This window comes from Salminus brasiliensis, chromosome 8 (assembly GCF_030463535.1).
Source record: "Salminus brasiliensis chromosome 8, fSalBra1.hap2, whole genome shotgun sequence".
NCBI classification, from domain to species: domain Eukaryota; kingdom Metazoa; phylum Chordata; class Actinopteri; order Characiformes; family Bryconidae; genus Salminus; species Salminus brasiliensis.
The window spans coordinates 22,308,438-22,329,295 of record NC_132885.1 but is presented as its reverse complement, the minus strand read 5'-3'; the positions used below and the strand labels follow the sequence as shown (position 1 = coordinate 22,329,295).

The following is a 20,858-nucleotide window of genomic DNA, read 5'->3' as shown; positions in this document are numbered from 1 at the left end:
AACACAGTTCCACTGCTCCAAAGCTCAATGGCATTAGACATGGAGGATGATGTTTATCTGCTCCAGAGAGTCTTATTCTACTTGCAAACCTTCTCTACAGGGACTAGACAAGCTATGTGTGTGCATTTGCACGTCTAAATGCATTCATTACAAGGGATGTCCACAAACATTTGGGCATATAGTGTATATGATTTCTCTGGAACTGCTTTCTCTATGACTTTAATTAACAGAACACTTATAAAACGCCAATCTGCATGTAGTCCATGTTGCACTCTGAGCAGAACTGTGAGGCACACAGACGCTTGCTCACACTGATGCTCAACAACAGGGTCTATTGTGTGGGTAGTGGGTTAAATTTAGGCATGTGCTGGGGTGACATTCAGGTGGCTGTCATAAGACTCAGTCCTGCTGTGCTGTGTGTCCTGTGCCCGGCCTGGGGCTTCTCTCCTCTCCTCTCCTATTTTCACTCTTTTACTCTTCTCTCTTTTCTCCTCTGTTCTATTCACTCTTGTCCTCTCCTTCCCTCTCCTTTTTCACCTTATCTGCTCCTCTCCACTCTTCTGCTTCTCCTGTCTCTGCTTTTTATTCTTCTGCTCTTCTCCTTCTTCTCCTCGCTCTGCTCCTCTTTTCTTTTTATTTCGCCTGCTCCTCTTTTCTGCTCTCCAGTCTTCATCTCCCAGCTTCCACCTCCCAGCTCCTCTCCTCTTTTTGCTCTTCTCTGCTCCTCGTCTCTCTAACCTTTCCACTCTTCAATTTTCACTCCTTTTAATATCATTTCTTACCAGATGCTTCACACTATATTGAGACTAAGTATCCTTTATCTGGATAAAATTCAAGATGAATTGGGCAATTTCAGACAGATTATAAAAACCTGAAGCCCTTCAGTCCAAATTTGGATTACAAGGGATTTATAAGAAAACACGCGCCAGCTGAACTGTGACCTTTGTGAACCCTTGGGGAACAATTGGAGCCTGGATTTCTTTTTTTCATCCTGTAAATCTTCCTCTTCAGAACAGCAGTCCACACCCTTAAAAGGAGAAGATATGTGGGCTATGTGGTATGGATTTCAAAGGTCCAAAGAAAAGTTTTGTAAATACATGCATTCATGTAGATAATATGAAATTATAACTTCTGTAATATTAATAGTGCTATAATGGGTCGAGCCATGATGATTCAGTGACTGATGTGGCCCCTTATGCACCTGTATGTGTCTGTATGTAGGAGAACCACTGTCTGCGGATTAAGATCTTGGGGGACTGCTACTACTGTGTATCCGGCCTGCCAGAGGCACGGGCTGATCATGCCCACTGCTGTGTTGAGATGGGGGTGGACATGATCGAGGCCATCTCGTGAGTATTGCTACCCACACCCTACAGAAGTCTGACAGAATGCTATCTGGACTTGATCCAAACTTATCACACCTATTAAACGGAGGCTGAAAAATCTGCACTCTTAAACACTGGGCCTGTTGACTTATCTTTGATTTTTAGTCTGGATGAACTTTAGCCCACAAAGACTAATGTGGTGTTTCATGCTGGCCCTATAACCCTAGATAGACCTTGCCACCATGCCAACTCCAGCAAATGACTCCAGCATGCCAGATTCAAACCTGTTCAGCATAAAGAAAGCATATGAAAAATAAAAATTTGGAAAAAAACTCAAGCAGACTAAATGCAGGCCACATCCATTTAAGGTGGTAGACAGACTAGTGGAAACCCAAATGGGATAATTGAACTTGACTCAAGCCTGACAAATATTTGAGAAATGTTGCCAGTAGGAATGAATGTATTACATCAGTAGTCAGGTTTCACATGTTTCAAGCTATTACCAGTGGCTTATAAGTTAAGAGTGCAGTTGGCCCTGGTTCTTGTGTGTGGGAGGTACAGCATATTCCTTCTTTCCCTGTAAATCAGAGCAGAGCCAGTCACTTGTTATTTAAAAAATTAGCACTTTATACACTATTTACGGTTTTACAATGTAGAAGTAAACCTGGTCACAGAGTAACCTAGTAATTTTGTATATCTAAAGCATTATAGCTTGAAAATGACATACTTCAAACATCATGCTGTTCGACATTCTGGACACATCTAAAATCCTAAGCTGGCTCCACTATTCTGTTCAAATCCATCCATCCAAATTTCAGTCTAAACCTGTAAACCTGTGATGGAATATAAAGTGAAAAACACATTCCTAATGATAAGGCTTGTTAAGGAACCTTAGATCTTTAGTCTGAACTTTACCCCTTTACCCCTACCCCTCCCATAACTGGACAGTTACAGTTTCCTTTCATGTTTTGCACGTCCGGTAGAAAGACCCCAACACCGGGGGAAACATATTTTGAGCAACAAATGAAAACACTTATGAATAAAGAATCAATAGCAATACGTTTTAGTCAGGTCAAGCGTTGCCTTGTTAAGAGGCACTTAACAGTGTTTAAGATTTATAAGTCTTTGCGAAGGTCTTAATTAGCTGTGTGAACCTAAATCTCCCACAAGAACAAAAACGTAAAGACCCTTGTTGCGATTTTTCATTTTCTGCTAATTGGTGAATGTGGAGAGGGATCAGCCCCCCTGCAGTCATCCCTGAATTATTGAGTAATAAGACTGATGCTGGTTGTGTGGCAGTTGTGTTTGTCTCTCTCTCTGTGTGTGTGTGTGTGTGTGTGTGTGTGTGTGTGTGTGTGTGTGTGTGTGTGTGTGTGTGTGTGTGTGTGTGTGTGTGCGCGCGTGTGCATATGCACATGCGAGTGAGTGTGCACATGGAGTCACATTAGTGTGTTTTCACCTCAGAGCTGCTCAGCCTCAGGGGAGAGCAGGAGTGGGCAGCAGCATGTCCAATCACAGATCTATTTGCTTGTGCATGTGTCTGTCATATTAGAAGTGTCTTGTTTGTAGTTAGAGGAGGCAGACAGAACGACTGGCTTTCTGCTCCACTGAGCATGAGTGTGTTCCCTCCTAGCAGCAGCCAGCAGGTCTCTACTGCAGCAACAGTTGCCTCTCACAAAGTGAAAGGCTTGTTTTTTTCCGCAGACTAGTCCGTCAACCTCAATGTTCAGTGAGGTTTGATGGCCCTGGCTGTTTACTGTGTGTGTGTGTGTGTGTGTGTGTGTGTGTGTGTGTGTGTGTGTGTGTGTGTGTGTGTGTTTTTAAGAAGGTCCAGCAGACACAAGTAAAACCTTACACCCAACCTGATGTTGTTGGAGGCACTCTTTTGCCACCGTTTCACGTTTTAGTGCATGTAGAGCATCACTACATGCCTTGCCTCCATTTCATAGGAATACTACTAGCACCATCCAAATAAAAGCTGGTCAACAGTAGTCCTCTGGTGGTCCCTTTTTTCATTTACGGGAAAAGTTAGACCTGTTCCTGGTTTTGCAGGCTCTGCTGGCAGATATCAGGCCTGTACAAAAAGCCATCTATATGGCACAGTTTCTTGTCTTGGGGAAAACATAAGTAATATTATGTCTGTTATTATGTCTTATTATGTCAAATTATGGCTCTTGCTTATCAGGCCACACAAACATCAAGGTGAAATAGCTTCAAAAAGTATGTCAGCTATTGCTTCTGGATATCATCATCAGTGATGTTCCTGGAAGCATCAGCAAATGTACTTACTGTACTTACAGAGAGGATGATAATAATAATTGCACCACATTTTTTCCTCCGGTAATTCCAGTAACTCTCAAGCAGAGGCAGAAATAAAAGCTGTAATTTGATATATGTTGGAGCGTTATCATTGTCAAATAAACAGTAAAAAAAAAGTTTTAAAAAAGATACCCTACCATCCTTTTTCATACACTGCTTAACCATTTACCAGATATTTTCTACATGGCCAATCAAAGAGTTACTAGCACAGGCTTAGATGGGTAGAGGGTGACTGACAAATAGTGCAGTGGCTTATATATATAGGTGCTTTAAAATGGTTCTTTCTTCAGATCAGGACCTTGAATCCAGTTTCCAGTCCTGAACTTAGTAATCTTTGGTAGGTGTGATACTATGTGGTCAGTCAGTTACATTAACTGCTCCCTTAACGTCCAGCGAGAACCAAATCCAGAACTGGAAACTGGAATCATGGTCCAGATTTGAAGGCCTGGGCCTTCGAAGAACCACTTTTGGTTCCATGAAGAATCATGTTTGCAATAGAGATTGAGTGTGAAGAACCTATGAAATGTGTAAAGAACCTTCACTTAATGTAAAACTTCTTTACCAGTTTAGTACAAAGATCACTCTTTATGGATCCAGAAGTGGTTCATCTATAGATCTGCTTAAAGAATCTTTTAAAAACTTTATTTTTGAGTGTATTAACAGGTACAGATAGGTGCCTATAATTGTGCACCTGCATAAATGGTACCTCATATACCTGATAATATGGCCAGTGTTTGTGGCCATATACTCATTGTTTGTGTGGTGTTGATCGTAACATTGTGCAAATTGAACTACAATGAAGACATTCAGCAGGTATTTAAGAGACTAACCAAAGTGACCTCACATCACCCCTTCAGCTGTTGAAAGGCACTAGATGTCCCTCAATGCTTCATCCAGGAAACAACATTAAGAGCTCAATTTGTGTCATAGCTGAGAGCATGGTCTTAAATAGCAATGAAATTAGTGTGATTACCACATTGTCTGAGAATGCCACCCTGTCCGCTGAGGACCACACAAGTGAAGCAGCCTTCTTGGGCTCGCTGCCAGATAAGCTTCAAAATAAAAGGCCTACAGAGGCCAGAGTATACGTTGTTCCTTCTGTTCTCCAGTTCTGCGTTTGCACTGCACGTAACAAGCAAGGCTGTGTGTTTCAGGTTGGTGAGGGAAGTCACTGGGGTCAACGTGAACATGCGAGTGGGGATCCACAGCGGGCGAGTCCACTGCGGGGTGCTGGGCTTAAGGAAGTGGCAGTTTGATGTTTGGTCCAATGATGTCACACTTGCCAATCATATGGAGGCAGGGGGGAAGGCAGGGTGAGTTCATTCCCACATAATAGGTTAAAAAAAAAAAAAAGCATTATTTGACCACACTGGGTTAACTTGTTACATTTTGCTAGAAGTCTGGTTGATAAATGTAATTAATCCTGTACTGTACTGTTATTATTCATTTATTTATTTATTTATTTTTACCCAAATGTGGGCAATGGTAATGGGACACCTGCTCATTCACTGTTTCTTCTAAAATCAATTGTATTAAAAAATAATTTATCCTGCTTATGTTGGACTCTACTGTCCAGGGAGTGCTTTCTAATAGATATTGGAGCATTGCTGTGAGGATTTGCTTGAATTCAGTGACAAGAGTGTTACGTAACATTAGGATGTCGGATGATTACCACCCCAACTCATCCCAAAAATATTGGATGGAGTGCACCCATCACTTTAGAAAGCACATTTTCACTGCTCCACATATCAGTGCTGTGTTAGATTTATACCCCTCTAGGCCACACCTTGCATTAAGCAATGTGTCCATAAGGTCATCGTTATCTGCTGCAGAAAGTCCCATTCTCTTACAGTAGCTAAATGTATTTGTTAGAGGTGTCCACAAATGTATGGACATATAGTGTAGATGCATAAAAACACTAGTAAAACTACAATAATAATGATAATGTTAATCCAATAACATGTTTGGTGATATTGCTATGAAAATATAACAACATGACCTTAACCAGGGTTCTGCCCCTTGTTCCCCTACAGTTTTTGTACTCATACTAAATTCTGTTTCTTTCACCCAGCCGTATCCACATCACTAAAGCCACTCTGAACTATCTGAACGGGGATTATGATGTGGAGCCTGGCTTCGGTGGAGAGAGGAACGTGTATCTGAAGAAGCACAACATTGAAACCTACCTCATAGTGGGCTGCAGCCAGAAGAGGGTCAGAGCCTGTTTATCCCTCTACTTCCTCATACCACTGATGGCACAGCACGACACTGTTAATAGTGGAATGCTTTAGATTTGCACCAATCAGCCATAACATGAGCACCCATTATTGATTATCTTCATCTAAAGCAGCATCTGTTAAGGGTTGGATATACTAGGCAGCAAGTGAACAGTCAGTTCTTGCAGGTGATGTGTTGAAAGCAGGGAAAATGGGCAAGCACAAGAAGGTGAAAGACTGACAGGGATCAAAGTGCGATGGCTAGACACCTGGTTCAGACCATCTTCAAATCAGCATCAGGCAGGTGAACTGCCAACAGGGTCATGGACACGTAAGGCTTTTGGATGCCATCCATAGAGGCCCCACCTCACAACTTACAGGACTTAAAGGACCTGCTACTAATGTCTTGGTGCCAGATACCACAGGACACTTTTCAGATGCACTTTCAGATGCCCATGCCTCAAAAAGTCAAGACCTACTCAATATTAGGTATTAATGTTATGGCTGAACAGACAACAAAAACAACATTTTTGTTTGAACTACTATTTGCCAGCTTTGTGGGGGAATACTTTTGTTGCAGGGATTTTAATGCTTAGTATAGCAACACAGGCAAAGGTGCTTTAACACCGAGATGATCAAACCTCAGAACTGAAAAAAATATCAAACCTGAAAGTGTGTTCTATGTGGCACCAAAAAGCTTCCACAATTGATATCAGTCAGTGAACCTATTTTCCACACTATATAGAACCCTTGTGCTTAAAGTATATCACTTTATTTATAAGCACTAGGAGTGTATTATAGGTAGGACTGTTGTAGTTAAATTAAATAAACAAACATCATGCTAATTTGTAGTTAATGGCCATTAGCCTTAAATTAACCATGTGATGTTCCGTCTCACAGAAAGAAGAGAAGGCCATGATTGCCAAGATGAATCGGCAGCGCACCAACTCCGTCACCCACAACAGCTCTCACTGGACCGACCGGCCATTTTATAACCACCTGGGTAGCAACCAGGTCTCCAAGGAAATGAAGAGGATGGTGAGTGAAATAGATACACACACACATACATAAACGTGCACACCCAGAAAGGCTCACGCTCACTCTCTGACTCTTACATCAAATTCACTTTCCACTCATTATTGACCGGACACGTTACACAACGCTTCCACCATATTAGTGCTTTTCCGCAGGTGATTGAGTTCACGTTTATCAGGCATAGATCTGACCGCTTTCAGCGCACTCGCAGACATGAACGCTGCAGGAGTGTTGAGCACCAGCTTGTTTGCATTGGCCTTAATTACTATGAGTCACACCAATTATCACCTCTGTTTGAAGAAGGTTTTTTGTTGTTTTTTTTTAGCGAGGGCTTTTATTTCATGCAGCTTGTTAACTAAGCCTGAGCAAGCTCAAAGAACCCATGTCCCTCCACAACCTCGTTCAGAGTGCCTTCTCCTCTTTGCATCTGTGGCTGTGTCACTAAGCTCCTCTCTCCTCCTTGCCTGTGGGGCCCAAAGGGAACGGCACTCTGATTAAATAAAGCAGGCTTGCCTCACAGGATGCCCTCAGGGATTTAATCAGGCAAAGTGGAACCTGCAATTAGGCCCAGTGCGAGACCCCAAGGGAAATCCTTTATCTCGCTTTCTTTCCAACGTTTAGTCCTCCACCTCTTTGCTAATATGATGGTGAAGGCCACAGTTCTGAGTTAATTGATTGTGCCATGTCTGTCAGAGAAGACAAAACCAAGCCATGTCGAAGTATAATGTGTACTCGTTTACATGTCCCGCTGTTTCGCTCTCAGAGTCAGGCACTTTAGAACGGCTTATGTGGGAGTATAAGCAGTCTTTATAGCCAAGCCTGTCCATTTGGCAGCAACTTCAGCAATTATTGGCAGTTATTTCCAATCCTAGAAGACCAGGATCTTATCTGCTTGCTTGAGCCAAGTGAAAATTGCAGCTGAGGTGCAGCTACTACATATGTTATACTATGTTTTACACTCCTAACAACATCCAAGGTGATTGGCTTTTATTGATGGCCTTCCCATAATATCACTCTATATATTCATTAAAAATAAAAACAAGCCTGTTTTTGTCTCCTGTACTATCTGGAGGACTACAGAGGCCCCACAGGGCCAAACATCCCCCTGCAGGTGTGGCTAAGGCTGAGTGAGGAAACAAGTGATTTAGCACTTCTGAGTGCTCCCTGGGCTGCAGTGATTATGTGAATGGAAATAGAGGGAGACCTACGTGTGGAAGTGTGCTTATAACTCCTGCGAGACTCTGTCAGATCTGTGCCTATTATTAGACTCTTAGCAACTGATCCAGGAGTGCATTATTCCTGTATGAATCAATTGATTTCCAATGATTTCTAGTAGGAGTGCACACAAAATTAATTGTTGATTTTCAATTAATTATTCATTTAATGGCATCATTTTAGGTTGTGTAGTCCTCCCGCATGTGAAGTCTCTAGTGTTGAGAGTAATAAGTGTTACATTTGCCTACATTTTCATTGTATTTCACTGTAGATAACAATGTCCTCTAAATAACAAACATTATTTATGTAATAATTAAGGATGCAACTTTTTTTAATTAAAGTCACCAAATACTTGAGCACTTTTATGAACCCATGCATTTACATGGAGAAATAACCATTTATTTTTCAAGCCATATGCTATCTTATCACCAGTGGGACACAGTTGCCAGCACTGCACAACAGACTCTTTGGCAGCCGTATCAATGTCAACTCCAGGTGCAGTCCAGATAAGGGTCCCATTGCTGCAGATTGGTAGCTAACTAGCATATTCTCAGTTGCATTTATTACTGAGAATAATTGAGTGATAATTAAATTGAAGGTGCTGGTTATAAAACTGTCCCGAGCTGTTCGCCAACACAGCTGATCTGTATTATGAGCTGGTATAAAGTAATTACAATATGTGTTATAATAAGAAGAAATATTTGTGAGAACAACAGCAGCAATAGTAATAAAACCTAATGACAATATGAACAATACATTCACTAACTAGTAGCTGCATTTTTTAGTTCTCAGAACGGACATCAATCAGCAGCCTAAGGGCTTTTTGGTCACAACCTAACCTATGACGTGCTGGTGTTTTACAGGCCTAGTCTACATACATCCAACACAATCCAAGACCTCAGGATAGTTCTTTAACCACCGTGGAGTTCTTTGGGGTCTGGCCTTCTAGCTTTAAAACAGAAGACACCCAGACTTTGGCCCAAGGTTCTCAGAGAGCCTGTTTACACCGGGTCACAGTAAATAAGCAGGTGTCCCAATACTAATATTTGTCACTATATTATATGGTTAGAATAAGGGGATTACGTGGATTAGAGCACAGACTTTCTTCCAAAATGTTCCTCAGGATTTGACTGGAAGAATCAGAATTCGGTGTGATTCTCCACCTAAATATGGCCCAGAGCGCAGTGTCAGTCAGCGTCCATCACAGCAGAAAGACAGCTCGACAGAATCAGCCCTGGTGCACTTCCTGATTCGTTTGACACATAGATAAACAAGTGCCAGAGCAGATCAGGGAGCATGACGCAGTGTTTGTGTGAAACAGTCACATGAGTGCCTCAGGGGACTCCTGCTGTAAAAACAGCACGATATGACCATAGCGAGTTTACCCTCTGTAATTTCCGAAGGCCCTCCCATTCGTTAAATCAGTGTTAAGGTTGCGTTGAGGTGACTCACTCTTTTTTACACCCAGCTGCGCACTCCTTTCTCACGTGGGCGTTGAATGTGACCTCCCACAAACAGTTGTGCCACTAATCCCCTCCCACCATTTGTTTGCCCCCTCCCTCACATGATGGTGCTCACTGGAAAGTAAGGCCAACTGGACAGAGTTCTGAGAGAGACAAGTTGGTCATTGATGAAACTGGGACAGAGAAACTAGCTGCTTAATGTGTGATGTGTCGAAACGGCTAATGTGTAATGATTTAGCTTCTTTCTACAGTCTTCTCTGCTATAGCTTCTTTCTACAGTCTTCTCTGCTATTGCTTCTCTCTACAGTCTTCTCTGCTATAGCTTCTCTCTACAGTCTTCTGCTATGGCTTATTTCTACAGTCTTTCTACAGTCCTCTCTGCTGTTGCTTCTTTCTACAGTCCTCTCTGCTATTGCTTCTTTCTACAGTCTTTCTGCTATTGCTTCTCTCTACAGTCTTTCTACAGTCTTCTCTGCTATAGCTTCTCTCTACAGTCTTTCTACAGTCTTCTCTGCTATTGCTTCTTTCTACAGTCTTTCTGCTATAGCTTCTCTCTACAGTCTTTCTACAGTCTTCTCTGCTATAGCTTCTCTCTACAGTCTTCTGCTATAGCTTATTTCTACAGTCTTTCTACAGTCCTCTCTGCTATTGCTTCTTTCTACAGTCTTCTCTGCTATTGCTTCTCTCTACAGTCTTTCTACAGTCTTCTCTGCTATAGCTTCTCTCTACAGTCTTCTGCTATAGCTTATTTCTACAGTCTTTCTACAGTCTTCTCTGCTATTGCTTCTTTCTACAGTCTTTCTACTATTGCTTCTCTCTGCAGTCTTTCTGTTATTGCTTCTCTCTGCAGTCTTTCTGCTATTGCTTCTTTCTGCAGTTTTTCTGCTATAGCTTATCTCTACAGTCTTTCTACAGTCTTCTCTGCTATAGCTTCTTTCTACAGTCTTTCTGCTATAGCTTCTTTCTACAGTCTTTCTGCTATAGCTTCTTTCTACAGTCTTCTCTGCTATAGCTTCTTTTTACAGTCTTCTGCTATAACGTATTTCTACAGTCCTCTCTGCTATAGCTTCTCTCTACAGTCTTCTCTGCTATAGCTTCTCTCTACAGTCTTCTCTGCTATAGCTTCTCTCTACAGTCTTCTCTGCTATAGCTTCTCTCTACAGTCTTTCTGCTATAGCTTCTCTCTACAGTCTTCTCTGCTATAGCTTCTCTCTACAGTCTTCTCTGCTATTGCTTCTTTCTGCAGTCTTATGCTATTGCTTCTTTCTGCTATAGCTTCTTTCTACAGTCTTATGCTATTGCTTCTTTCTGCAGTCTTTCTGCTATAGCTTCTTTCTACAGTCTTCTCTGCTATAGCTTATTTTTACAGTCTTTCTGCCAAAGCTTCTCTATACAGTCTTTCTGCTATAGCTTCTCTCTACAGTCTTTCTGCTATAGCTTCTCTCTACAGTCCTTCTGCTATAGCTTCTCTCTACAGTCCTCTCTGCTATAGCTTATTTCTGCAGTCCTCTCTGCTATAGCTTATTTCTATAGTCCTCTCTGCTATAGCTTATTTCTGCAGTCCTCTCTGCTATAGCTTATTTCTACAGTCCTATCTGCTAAAGCCTCTTTCTACAGTCTTTCTGCTAAAGCCTCTTTCTACAGTCTTTCTGCTAAAGCTTCTTTCTACAGTCTTTCTGCTAAAGCTTCTTTCTACAGTCTTTCTGCTAAAGCTTCTCTCTACAGTCTTTCTGCTATTGCTTATTTCTACAGTCTTTCTGCTATAGCTTATTTCTATAGTCTCTCTGCTATAGCTTCTTTCTACAGTCCTCTCTGCTATAGCTTCTCTCTACAGTCTTTCTGCTATAGCTTAATTTCTATAGTCTCTCTGCTATAGCTTCTTCCTACAGTCTTTCTGTAGTCTTTTCTACAGTAAAGTGTTCATCTCTATGCTTCATGTCCTCAAGCTTCTCTGCTTTCTCTGCCTTCTCATCTCCTCTCTTCTCTGGAGTGGTGTGACCGATGACCAATGAGGTGCTCAGGTCATCCTTGTGCGTGTTCTTGCTGCGCCATTTATCACTGGTGTCTCAGCTGCAGCAGTGCAAGACATGTCAAAGTTCAGATTCAGAGTTGTTCTCTCTGGGGCATTTTAACAACACACTCTAAGAAACTTTCTGACTCCTGACTGCTGTCTTCACAAGAGGCAGCATCTGTACTGTAGTGATATTCTAAAAAGTTTGTGCTTGTTTGGCAGAACAGACTCTGGAAAAACTGTACCATGCTAAAAAAACAGAAACTTAGAGTTAGTTTACATTTAGGTTTTCCTGGACTTCTTTTGCCAGACACCTCCAGAAGGGGTCACTGTTGTGCTAAAAATACAGCCTGCTGCACCGATTGCTTCTTATTGCTTTCTTATCGCACAGAGACACTAGCTCTATTATTACTGCACTGTTAACATATTATTTTCTTCTGCAGGGATTTGAAGACCCCAAGGACAAGTGAGTATTGACCACTCTTTCCCTCTGCCCAGTTTTGTCTCATCAGTCGTGGTGAAAAGCTACTGGCTGCAAGTTTCGGTTGACTGCCACCTTGGAAAGTTGCTGGGGAGCCTCACCATTATTAGCACAGTAATAACGGCGTCTCGGGCAGAGAGTGGGATGCCCATACACCCAGTATTTTTTCAAGATGGCACCGGAAGACATGCTTTCCCTCTCCTGCTCACTAGGTGAAAAAGATCTGGGGATTTGCGATGCATGAAAAGCTGTTAATCCTGAATCAGTGGACAGAGTCAGTGTGCTGCTCAATCCATGCATGAATCATCACCTTGGCTCAGTGCATCATCGGCCATCAAACTGTGGAAGTGTCTAAAAGCACAGCTCAGGCCAGTGCTTTTGACAGTTCTTACTCAGAATGCTGAAAAATGTTTAGTATTTGACGGATCAGCACTTTCCCCAGTTGACTGACCCTCCTGCCTCTGCAGTTCTTTGACTAGAATGGCGTTTATTGTCAGATTTAAACAAATATTTGATTTCTTCATAATAAACAGTGCCAGTGTTGATATATTAGCCAGACTAGCTTGAAATCTGCATGTTTGTCTGTACGCTGTTGTGACTGGAGACCACCATTCAGTATCGTGCATTAATCATCATCAAGAGCTGCACAACAGGCTGCACAAGATAATAACCATCTTGCATAAAACCCATTGTGTGGTCTGTGATCGATTGATCGCGCTGTGAATAAGAGAGCTGATTGATTGGGAGCCGTGCTCCTTTGAAGCATTCTGCTTGCTGTCGTTTGTTCGTTCGTGAGTGCGTGACTGAATGAGCGTGCCGAGGGCTCTGGTGGTGGGGCATGGCTGTGGATGCTCGTCGAGATTCAGGCTGACAGTCAGGAGAGGCTCAAAGTGGAACAACGTGCATCTCGTCTTGTGTTATCTAGACATTTCATTTTCAGAAACACTCAGGAAAACCTGAACCCTGAGGACGAAGTGGACGAGTTTTTGGGCCGTGCCATCGACGCCCGCAGCATCGACCGCCTGCGCTCTGAGCACGTCAAGAAGTTCCTGTTGACCTTCCGCGAGCCTGACCTCGAGAAGAAGGTACTGCTCTAGGTGCCCTGAGCTGGTTCTATACACAAACAAACAAACATAAACACACTGTGACTCCCACTGTAAACTTTCCTATATTAGCTCTAAGCACTAATTGTGTTATTTCTAGAAACTCCAGACACTTCTTATATCAATTGCCTAATTATTATGTTAAAATAATTCAAATAAAACCTCCCCCAACACCCACAGCACTTCATCCAGTGGTAGCATACCTAGTACACAGACTGTATGCACACACCTCAACTGACAGAGACAGAAATGTTCCTGGTCATTTTTTTTAACACACTATTGATCATAGATGACATTCCAGGAACCAAAAACGTCTAGTTTGCATTCTGAAATCACATGTCTGCTTTTGGAACTGACTGATTAAAGAAGGCCAGCTTTGTTGTAAGAGTAAAGTTGGACTCTGGTATGACAACCTCATTGCCATTGATCATCATTAGGACAAGATCACTCTATAGTCTGTATAAAGTGTTGGAATGCCTCTATCATCTTTTTTTAAAGAAGTATTTAATTTATTACAATGTTTTTAAAATTGTACTCGCATGTAAAAGTACTGATGTAATGATTTGGGTTCAACTGAATAATAGCAAACTATAAAACTGCCCAAATGCTCATTTTTCTAAAAACATTGATCATATCATATCAAAATGCAGACACTGACAATTCAGACCCAATGGTGTTGACTCAAGGTGCGTAATGAGACAGGAAGAGTTTAAGGAACTGCAGAATAGGACCTAAAGTCTTGATCGATGTGAGTGAAATAAATAATAACTTTAGCTTAGAGAGTAGTTGGAGAACATACATATATATGTATTATTATTATTGTTATTATTATTATTATTATTACTACAAAATTACTTTTCCCTAAAGCCATTCACTACAGTAAAGGAATGATACAAATTCAGAATCTTGCTCAAGGACTTTATTAAGCCCCCCAACCCCCAGCTGTACATTTGAGTTAGTGCCTGGTTATGGGTTAAAACATGTAATGAAATTATTATAGACATGTGTAATCATTTTAATATAAGCTTTGCAAAAAAGATTTTTTTTTCCTATTGAAAGACATAAGAAACGGTCCACTTTTTATTTTTAGATTTGAAAATGAAAAATTGTCATTTTATGAGCATGCATTTTTGGTTATAATTAATCCACTTTAGAATCTATTGCCCTTAGATCAGTGCTGTTCTCTGAAGTGCCACATTCATGTTCAGTATGTCTCCTATAGACCTGTGAGCTGTAAGTAAGCAGGGCATGCACCTGAGATGAATAGCAGAAGTGAACTCCGAGACCCTGAGTCCAGAGTGAGTCACAGGGTGATATTTTAGTGAAAAGGTGATTTGAGATTTTTATAGTGCTACTGTCAAAACCATAGTCACGACTGAACAACTGCACACCCCTTTAAATCAATCACGACCGACCTAGTGACGTCCGGCTTTGACAGTCTCTATACATAATCGCTCAGCAGAATACACTTAGAACAGAGGAGCAGAACAGAAAGGGAAGAAAAAAACTTTGATGGAGGTAAAAAGGGGAAAGAAAAGGTAATGGAGGAGGGATACACCACTTTTACCTCCGCTGTCTGCAATTACTGACCCTTTTAGCAGCCCTCCCACCTCTGGTTCAGATCAGAGACCCAGCTCTGTTATGTTTAAGGAGACGTAATTGCTGCTTTTGTTTTCTTCTGTTGTTCGTGTACATAACAGCCTATTTCAGACATGGGATGAGTTTGCTCTCATCAGCGCTGCTATTTAATATTCTCCTCTCCTTGCTCCTGTAAACTCTATTACTAGAACTCATTTGTTGCATTTGTGACACATGGGTGTTTTTTTATTCACTCACTTCTTCTACTTATGGTGGTGTTTTTTTAGCCCCACTGAAACGTGCTGTTTGTCCCCTCGCCCAGCCGTCCAGTGCAGAAATTGTACTCCTGTTTTGTTAATATGGCTTAATTTATGTCCTCTCTCTCTCTTTCAGTATTCTAAGCAGGTAGACTCCAGGTTTGGAGCGTACGTAGCATGCGCATCTCTCGTCTTCTTGTTCATCTGCTTCATCCAAGTTGTCATCGTACCACAGTAAGTATTGACCACCTCACATTCAGTTGTCATGATTGATTTATGATTCATGATTCATTTAGTAAACTCTGTTTTCATTGGACAGTGACGATATTCAAGAGTGTTTCTTCTTGTAAGCAGAAGATCAGCTGATATAAGTTGCTAAAAAACAATTTTGTACCAAGTAATTTAGAGCATTTCTATTGGTCTATTCATCCAGAATAACTTGGACAGTGAATAAAGCAGCTACCAGTTTTAAACGATGAGGACACATTTATTTAGTGTAATCTTTGCAACACAGTGTTTTATATGGCAACACTGTCACGCAAAATATGTCTTCAGATATGACTTTAAACAATATATTTTTACGTAGAAAATTTAAACATTAAAAGTTGACGTTTTTTCCTTTTGTCTTCCTTGGACATTATACTGTATTTATATTCAATCTTGCAAAAGCTGAAGCGCCCCTGGACAAATGATCTAATGACACATTTTGTTGATTTTCTAACTGAAAGTACATGAACAAGTTCTATAGGAGCACAATTCCTATTCATCTGCTGAGTTTAACAAGGAAAAGAATATATAAGTACTTCATGTGGCTCTACTTTTAAACACACCACATTTCATGTGTTTTTTTTTTTTCTTTTGCTGCAATATATTAAATTAAACAGTAGTTATTCTAGAAAATTTAAAACGCCCGTATTTTATGCAGGGGTGCCCAAACTTTTTTGCGATCGATGCTATATAAGATGCATTTGTCATAGTTTTTGCCTTTTCTAAGGAACTCTTAAAAGGACACTCTTTCCTGACTGTGTAAATTGGTTCATTGTGAACGGCTCTTTATTTTCTGCTGGCAGTGCTGGCTCAGTAGGTATTCAGTAAGAACTAGCCCAGTTGGAAAGATGTTGGCTTGAATGAAAGACTTAAAAGAGGGTCATTTTTATACTGTATGTGAAAGTGAAGGCCATAATAAATGTACAATAACACCAGATGTGTGGTTTTGTGGTTTTTCACTTCAGTAAGAGAAAGACAGCGAGTGTTTCAGTACATCTAGAGAAATCGAATCCGCTCCACTGCTCTGCTTTCCTCCAGCTCCACTAACAGCCGCTTTTAATTAACGTCCCGTCAGCAGCCCGGCACCACTCTACCACTGTACGGCTCTGTTTACTGATGGCTAGAGTGGGGTGTCCATTTTCTCACCAGCTCAGAAGGGTCCCACAAGGATGTTTTATCAGCCCCCCTGTGTTTCATGCTTTCCTTGTTTCTTTGTATTTTTTCCGTCCTACCGACTCTCTCCGGATCCTTTGCTTTCAGTGTCATCTTACATTTACAATGTCTGTCTCTTTTCATTTTTTTTGTCTTTTTGTCTGGATCCTGGCTCTTAAGCGTCTCTGTTCTCTGTTCCTCAGCTCCAGCCTGATGATAGGCTTCTATGTGTCCTGTTTTATAATTCTGATGGCTGTCATGTTCGTCTCAGCCATTTACTCCTGTTACGTGGTAAGTGATCTTTTATCATTCACACTTCTCCCCGTTCTTACAGGTCAGATACGTCCTTAAAGTGTTCACCAGCATATAACAATATACAGAAATAGTTTCCTTTGAAAGCTAGGATTCTTACTCTGTTATTAATCTTAGTTATTAATCAGTACATTTAACTGCTGTAAAGAGTTTGGTAATTGCTATGACCATAAAATGACAGTTATGAGAATCAGACTTCATTGGCTTATTGTTTACAGTTTTGTAGGTTTAATACCTGTGTCCGCTGTGCAGCTGGGCCTTTAAGCAATACTCCTGGTGTGACAAAACATGATTAAGTCTGCACTCTGACCCCAGCTTTTGGGCAGCCATGGCCTAAAGTTTGGAAACAGAAGGTTGCTGGTTTGAATCCCCAACCGCTGACTCTTACCTAATTATCAATTGCTCCCTGTACCCACTGCATGGAAAGCGTGTTGATTGCCATGGTGGTAAACTGTGCTTAACAACTTAAGTCTGGCCACACAAACACCCCTTTAGGGTTAAAGGTGACCCATCACATCACATTCATACAGTCCATTTACCAAAACTTAGTTTGGTCCCACTTTGTATTAAGTATCTATAATAACTGTGTTATTACATGTTAATAATCCATCCACAAACAATGTAACTGCTGGTGATGTGTTCACTGTTACAACTAGATTACAGTTGTACAGTTTGTGTAAACACACATGCACTTCAGTTTATTTTCGATATGTGCAATTACACAAGTGTATCTCAATAGCTATAACAGTGTGTTCTCTCATGTGGTTATAAATGTGTTATAAGATGAGGGTAATTGTATTGATAAGAATTGCAGCTTTTCCTGTTACACCTGTTACATTGAATTGCACCTGTGTAAATGTATGAGTCCATATGAAACTGAAGCAGATACACACCTGAAATTAGCTGTACTACTGTAATGCAGCTGTTACAGTAGTTACTGCATGATTGTGAATGTGTAACAACACAGTTACTGCAGACATAATAAAATGGACATTGTGCCATCAGCAGCAATAATGACTGTGTGCTATGTATCCCTATCAGGAAGATGTCGCACACCCAAATAAATGCAGATGAAAGGGTTAAATGAATCTGCTCTGACATAGCAAAACACCACAGTTGCTCTCCAGCACAACAACAGTGTTCCTTCACCCATCTGTCAGGAAAAATGTGCTGAAAGAGGCTTTAGCCGCAATCCCAGTCTGACAGTGACAGTGATTACAGGTCATTTTTAAGAGCCAGGCCCACGGAACAACAGGGTAAACAAACTTTTGGTAAATGACCCATATGGATGTAATTGTTTTTTTAAACTGGTGTCACCTTTTAGCTGGTCTCGAGAGAGCATGAGTCAGACAGTTGCAGACAAAGACGCAGCCAGGATCTGGCAGGTTTCTGTGAAAGCTGCTGCGAAAAGCCTCCATGGTTGTGGCAGCTAATGACAAGCCAAAGGAGCCTCTTTCCTTCTGCTGGGGAATTAGATTGACCCCTGACCGTGAAATGTCTTTCAGAAAAGTCCCTCATTCTGCTCGAACAAAAACTCACATGTAGTTCAAAGTTTCCACAAGGTCACTGCCCACGGATGCTGATGTTGATGGGTTGATGAGTTGATGGTAGAACGATTAAAGAAACACCAACTGTCTAGACCAGGAATGGGCAGATCTGGTCCTGGAGGGCTGGATTCCTGCACAGATTTGTGCTTTTCCTGCTCTAGCACACCTAAGTCAACTCGTCTGGTAATTACTGGGTTTAGTAGGTCTGTTAGAGCAGGAAATCAGCAAACTGTGCTGGACTTCAGACCCCTGTTTGCTCACCCCTGGTGTAGACAAATGATATAAGGGGAATGTTAGCATGTTCAAGTGTAATAATACCCTGGAATCCATATGTGTTCAGTTTCTACTTGTACTTCTATAACTCATGAAAATCGATGAAGCGTTCCTGAAATCATAAAGTTTTCTATGTCCTTCAGTGTTGGGCTCTATTTAGGGCTGTTTTGGTCGTTACACTTGCTTCTTGAGGAATTTGACAAACAGCTTTGTGAGATATTTGCGCTGCTGATGGGATGGAATGCTTACATCAGTGTTTTTTGTTTGTTTGTTTTTTTGGTTGCATTAAGAGATTTTTAGAAGAGAAGAAAACCAACATTTTCTATAAAATGTTGTGTACAGAACATACACATACACAGACACACACACACACACACACACACACACACACACACACACACACACATTTTATATTATAATTTCTTTTTGTCCAATATGCTAAACTCTGCAAATAAATACAGTTCAGTACATTCCTAATATTTGCAGAAAACTGAAATAAATAAGTAGGTTTTCTGTACAGGATTAGTTACTTATTTTTACTTAATAATGATCAAAACGAACATGACCAGGGGCATCCAAACTTGCTTGCATATGACTGCATTTATAAACCGAATACACTATATGGACCAGAGTATTGAGACACCTGTTCATTCATTGTTTCTGCTTCTGAACTTAAGGGTATTAAAAGGAGTTTATCCAGCTTTGTTGGAGTAACTCTCCACTGTCCAGGGAAGGCTTTTTATTTGATTTCAGAGCATTGCTGTGAGGATTTAATGGCATTTAGCAACAAGAGCGTCCTATTCTATTGGCAATACTTCTCTATAGGGATTAGCAAACTGTGTGTGTGCATTTGCTAATTGTGTCAGCAATGGATTAAACTTAAAGTAGCTAAATGCATTCATTTGAAGGAGTGTCCACTAACATTTGGACATATAGTTAGAGGAACAGGGACAGTAACAGCTTAAAGCATGAAGGGAGGCTGGAAAATGGTCTCATTAAAATGAGTTCTGACTGTTTTTGCTGCATAATCCCATTCAAAGGCTGTAAATAGACCTCAGTGGGGACAAATAAAATACAAGAAAATGTTGGCCAAGAACACTTTAAGAGATGTGTTCCAGTGCTGAATGTGAAGCTGTGGAGCTCCTCTCACATTTCTTTTATTTGGACAGCTTTTCCCAGTGCCCCTGCAGGACCTGTCCAAAAGGATTGTTCAGTCCAGACTTAACAGCGCTCTGGTGGGAGTCTTCACCATCGTCCTGGTCTTTCTCTCAGCGTTCATCAACATTGTGAGTGTTCCTTCTTCCAATACGAAGTGTTTCTGAATAATATAACAGATCAGGATACCAATAAAACTCTCGCTTGTAAGGATACCCAAAGGACATTGGACATTACAGTGGTGGATGCTAATACCAGAGCCTCCTGATTGTTTCTGTTGTACATATGTCTTCTAGTTTACATGCAGCACTGATGATCTGAAGACGTGTTTGGGACGAGAGTTTAATATCAGCCCCAGCAGCGTGAACGCCTGCCACGTGCGCAGCTCTGCTTTTAATTACTCTCTCTGGTCCCAGGACAACCTGTGTTACAGCTCCTCACCAGCCTGCAACTTCCCTGAGGTGAACAAAGCTCAAAAACTTTCCACATTGCGTCAGTCTCTACAAATACAAGGGAGGCAAATACCAAAAAAAGACCTGAGTAAAATCATTCCTACATACAGTCTCTAATGTGACGACAGCATCTATATGTGATACAAACATAGCACCCATTTTTCAGTTGAGCAAAAATACTGATGATGTTTTTTGTGGTCAAGGTTTCCTGCTAGATTGATTAAACAATTATTGGCTGCTCTTTAATACAATTATTATGTCTACTCTTGGTTTGAGGCCTGGGTTTGACCTGTAGGGACTGCTGCTATTGTTAAAAAGTATAAACTGACATGAAAACCAGGGAGTTGTTGTGAAAAACAAGCAATTTGGAAGCTGAGAAAATCAGACCTATTGTTATGGACTTTGCCAGTACACCAACTTGGAACATCCTGAAGAAGCAAGAAACTACTGGTGTACGAACAATCACACATCGGACAGGCCGGCCAAGAAAAACAACATCAGCTGATGACAAAGATTTTAAGAGCTGTAAAGAATTATTATAATAATTATTGTAACTATATCAACAAAGATATAACAGTCTCGACACAAGATGCAAACCACTCATCAAGACAGGGTTACACTACGTGATTTTTACCCGGATTTTAGCCCCGACTGTCCTCAGAATCTGTTTTTTGGCCTCCCAATTGCATTTCAGATA

General features: G+C 41.0%; 1 protein-coding gene across 2 annotated transcripts in view; it reads left to right on the top strand.

Annotated features, from left to right (window-relative positions):
* adcy5 (adenylate cyclase 5) overlaps nucleotides 1-20,858 on the top strand; it is a 98,610-nt gene that overhangs the window by 69,671 nt on the left and 8,081 nt on the right. The window contains exons 5-14 of one of the 2 annotated variants that reach the window (XM_072686115.1): nucleotides 1,222-1,349; nucleotides 4,799-4,957; nucleotides 5,716-5,857; nucleotides 6,761-6,898; nucleotides 12,028-12,050; nucleotides 13,006-13,150; nucleotides 15,140-15,237; nucleotides 16,626-16,713; nucleotides 19,724-19,840; nucleotides 20,006-20,170. In XM_072686115.1, coding sequence (XP_072542216.1) covers nucleotides 1,222-1,349; nucleotides 4,799-4,957; nucleotides 5,716-5,857; nucleotides 6,761-6,898; nucleotides 12,028-12,050; nucleotides 13,006-13,150; nucleotides 15,140-15,237; nucleotides 16,626-16,713; nucleotides 19,724-19,840; nucleotides 20,006-20,170 — 1,203 coding nt within the window. Of the gene's footprint in view, nucleotides 1-1,221; nucleotides 1,350-4,798; nucleotides 4,958-5,715; nucleotides 5,858-6,760; nucleotides 6,899-12,027; nucleotides 12,051-12,990; nucleotides 13,151-15,139; nucleotides 15,238-16,625; nucleotides 16,714-19,723; nucleotides 19,841-20,005; nucleotides 20,171-20,858 lie in introns of both variants that reach the window. The other variant, XM_072686114.1, reaches the window with a different exon arrangement.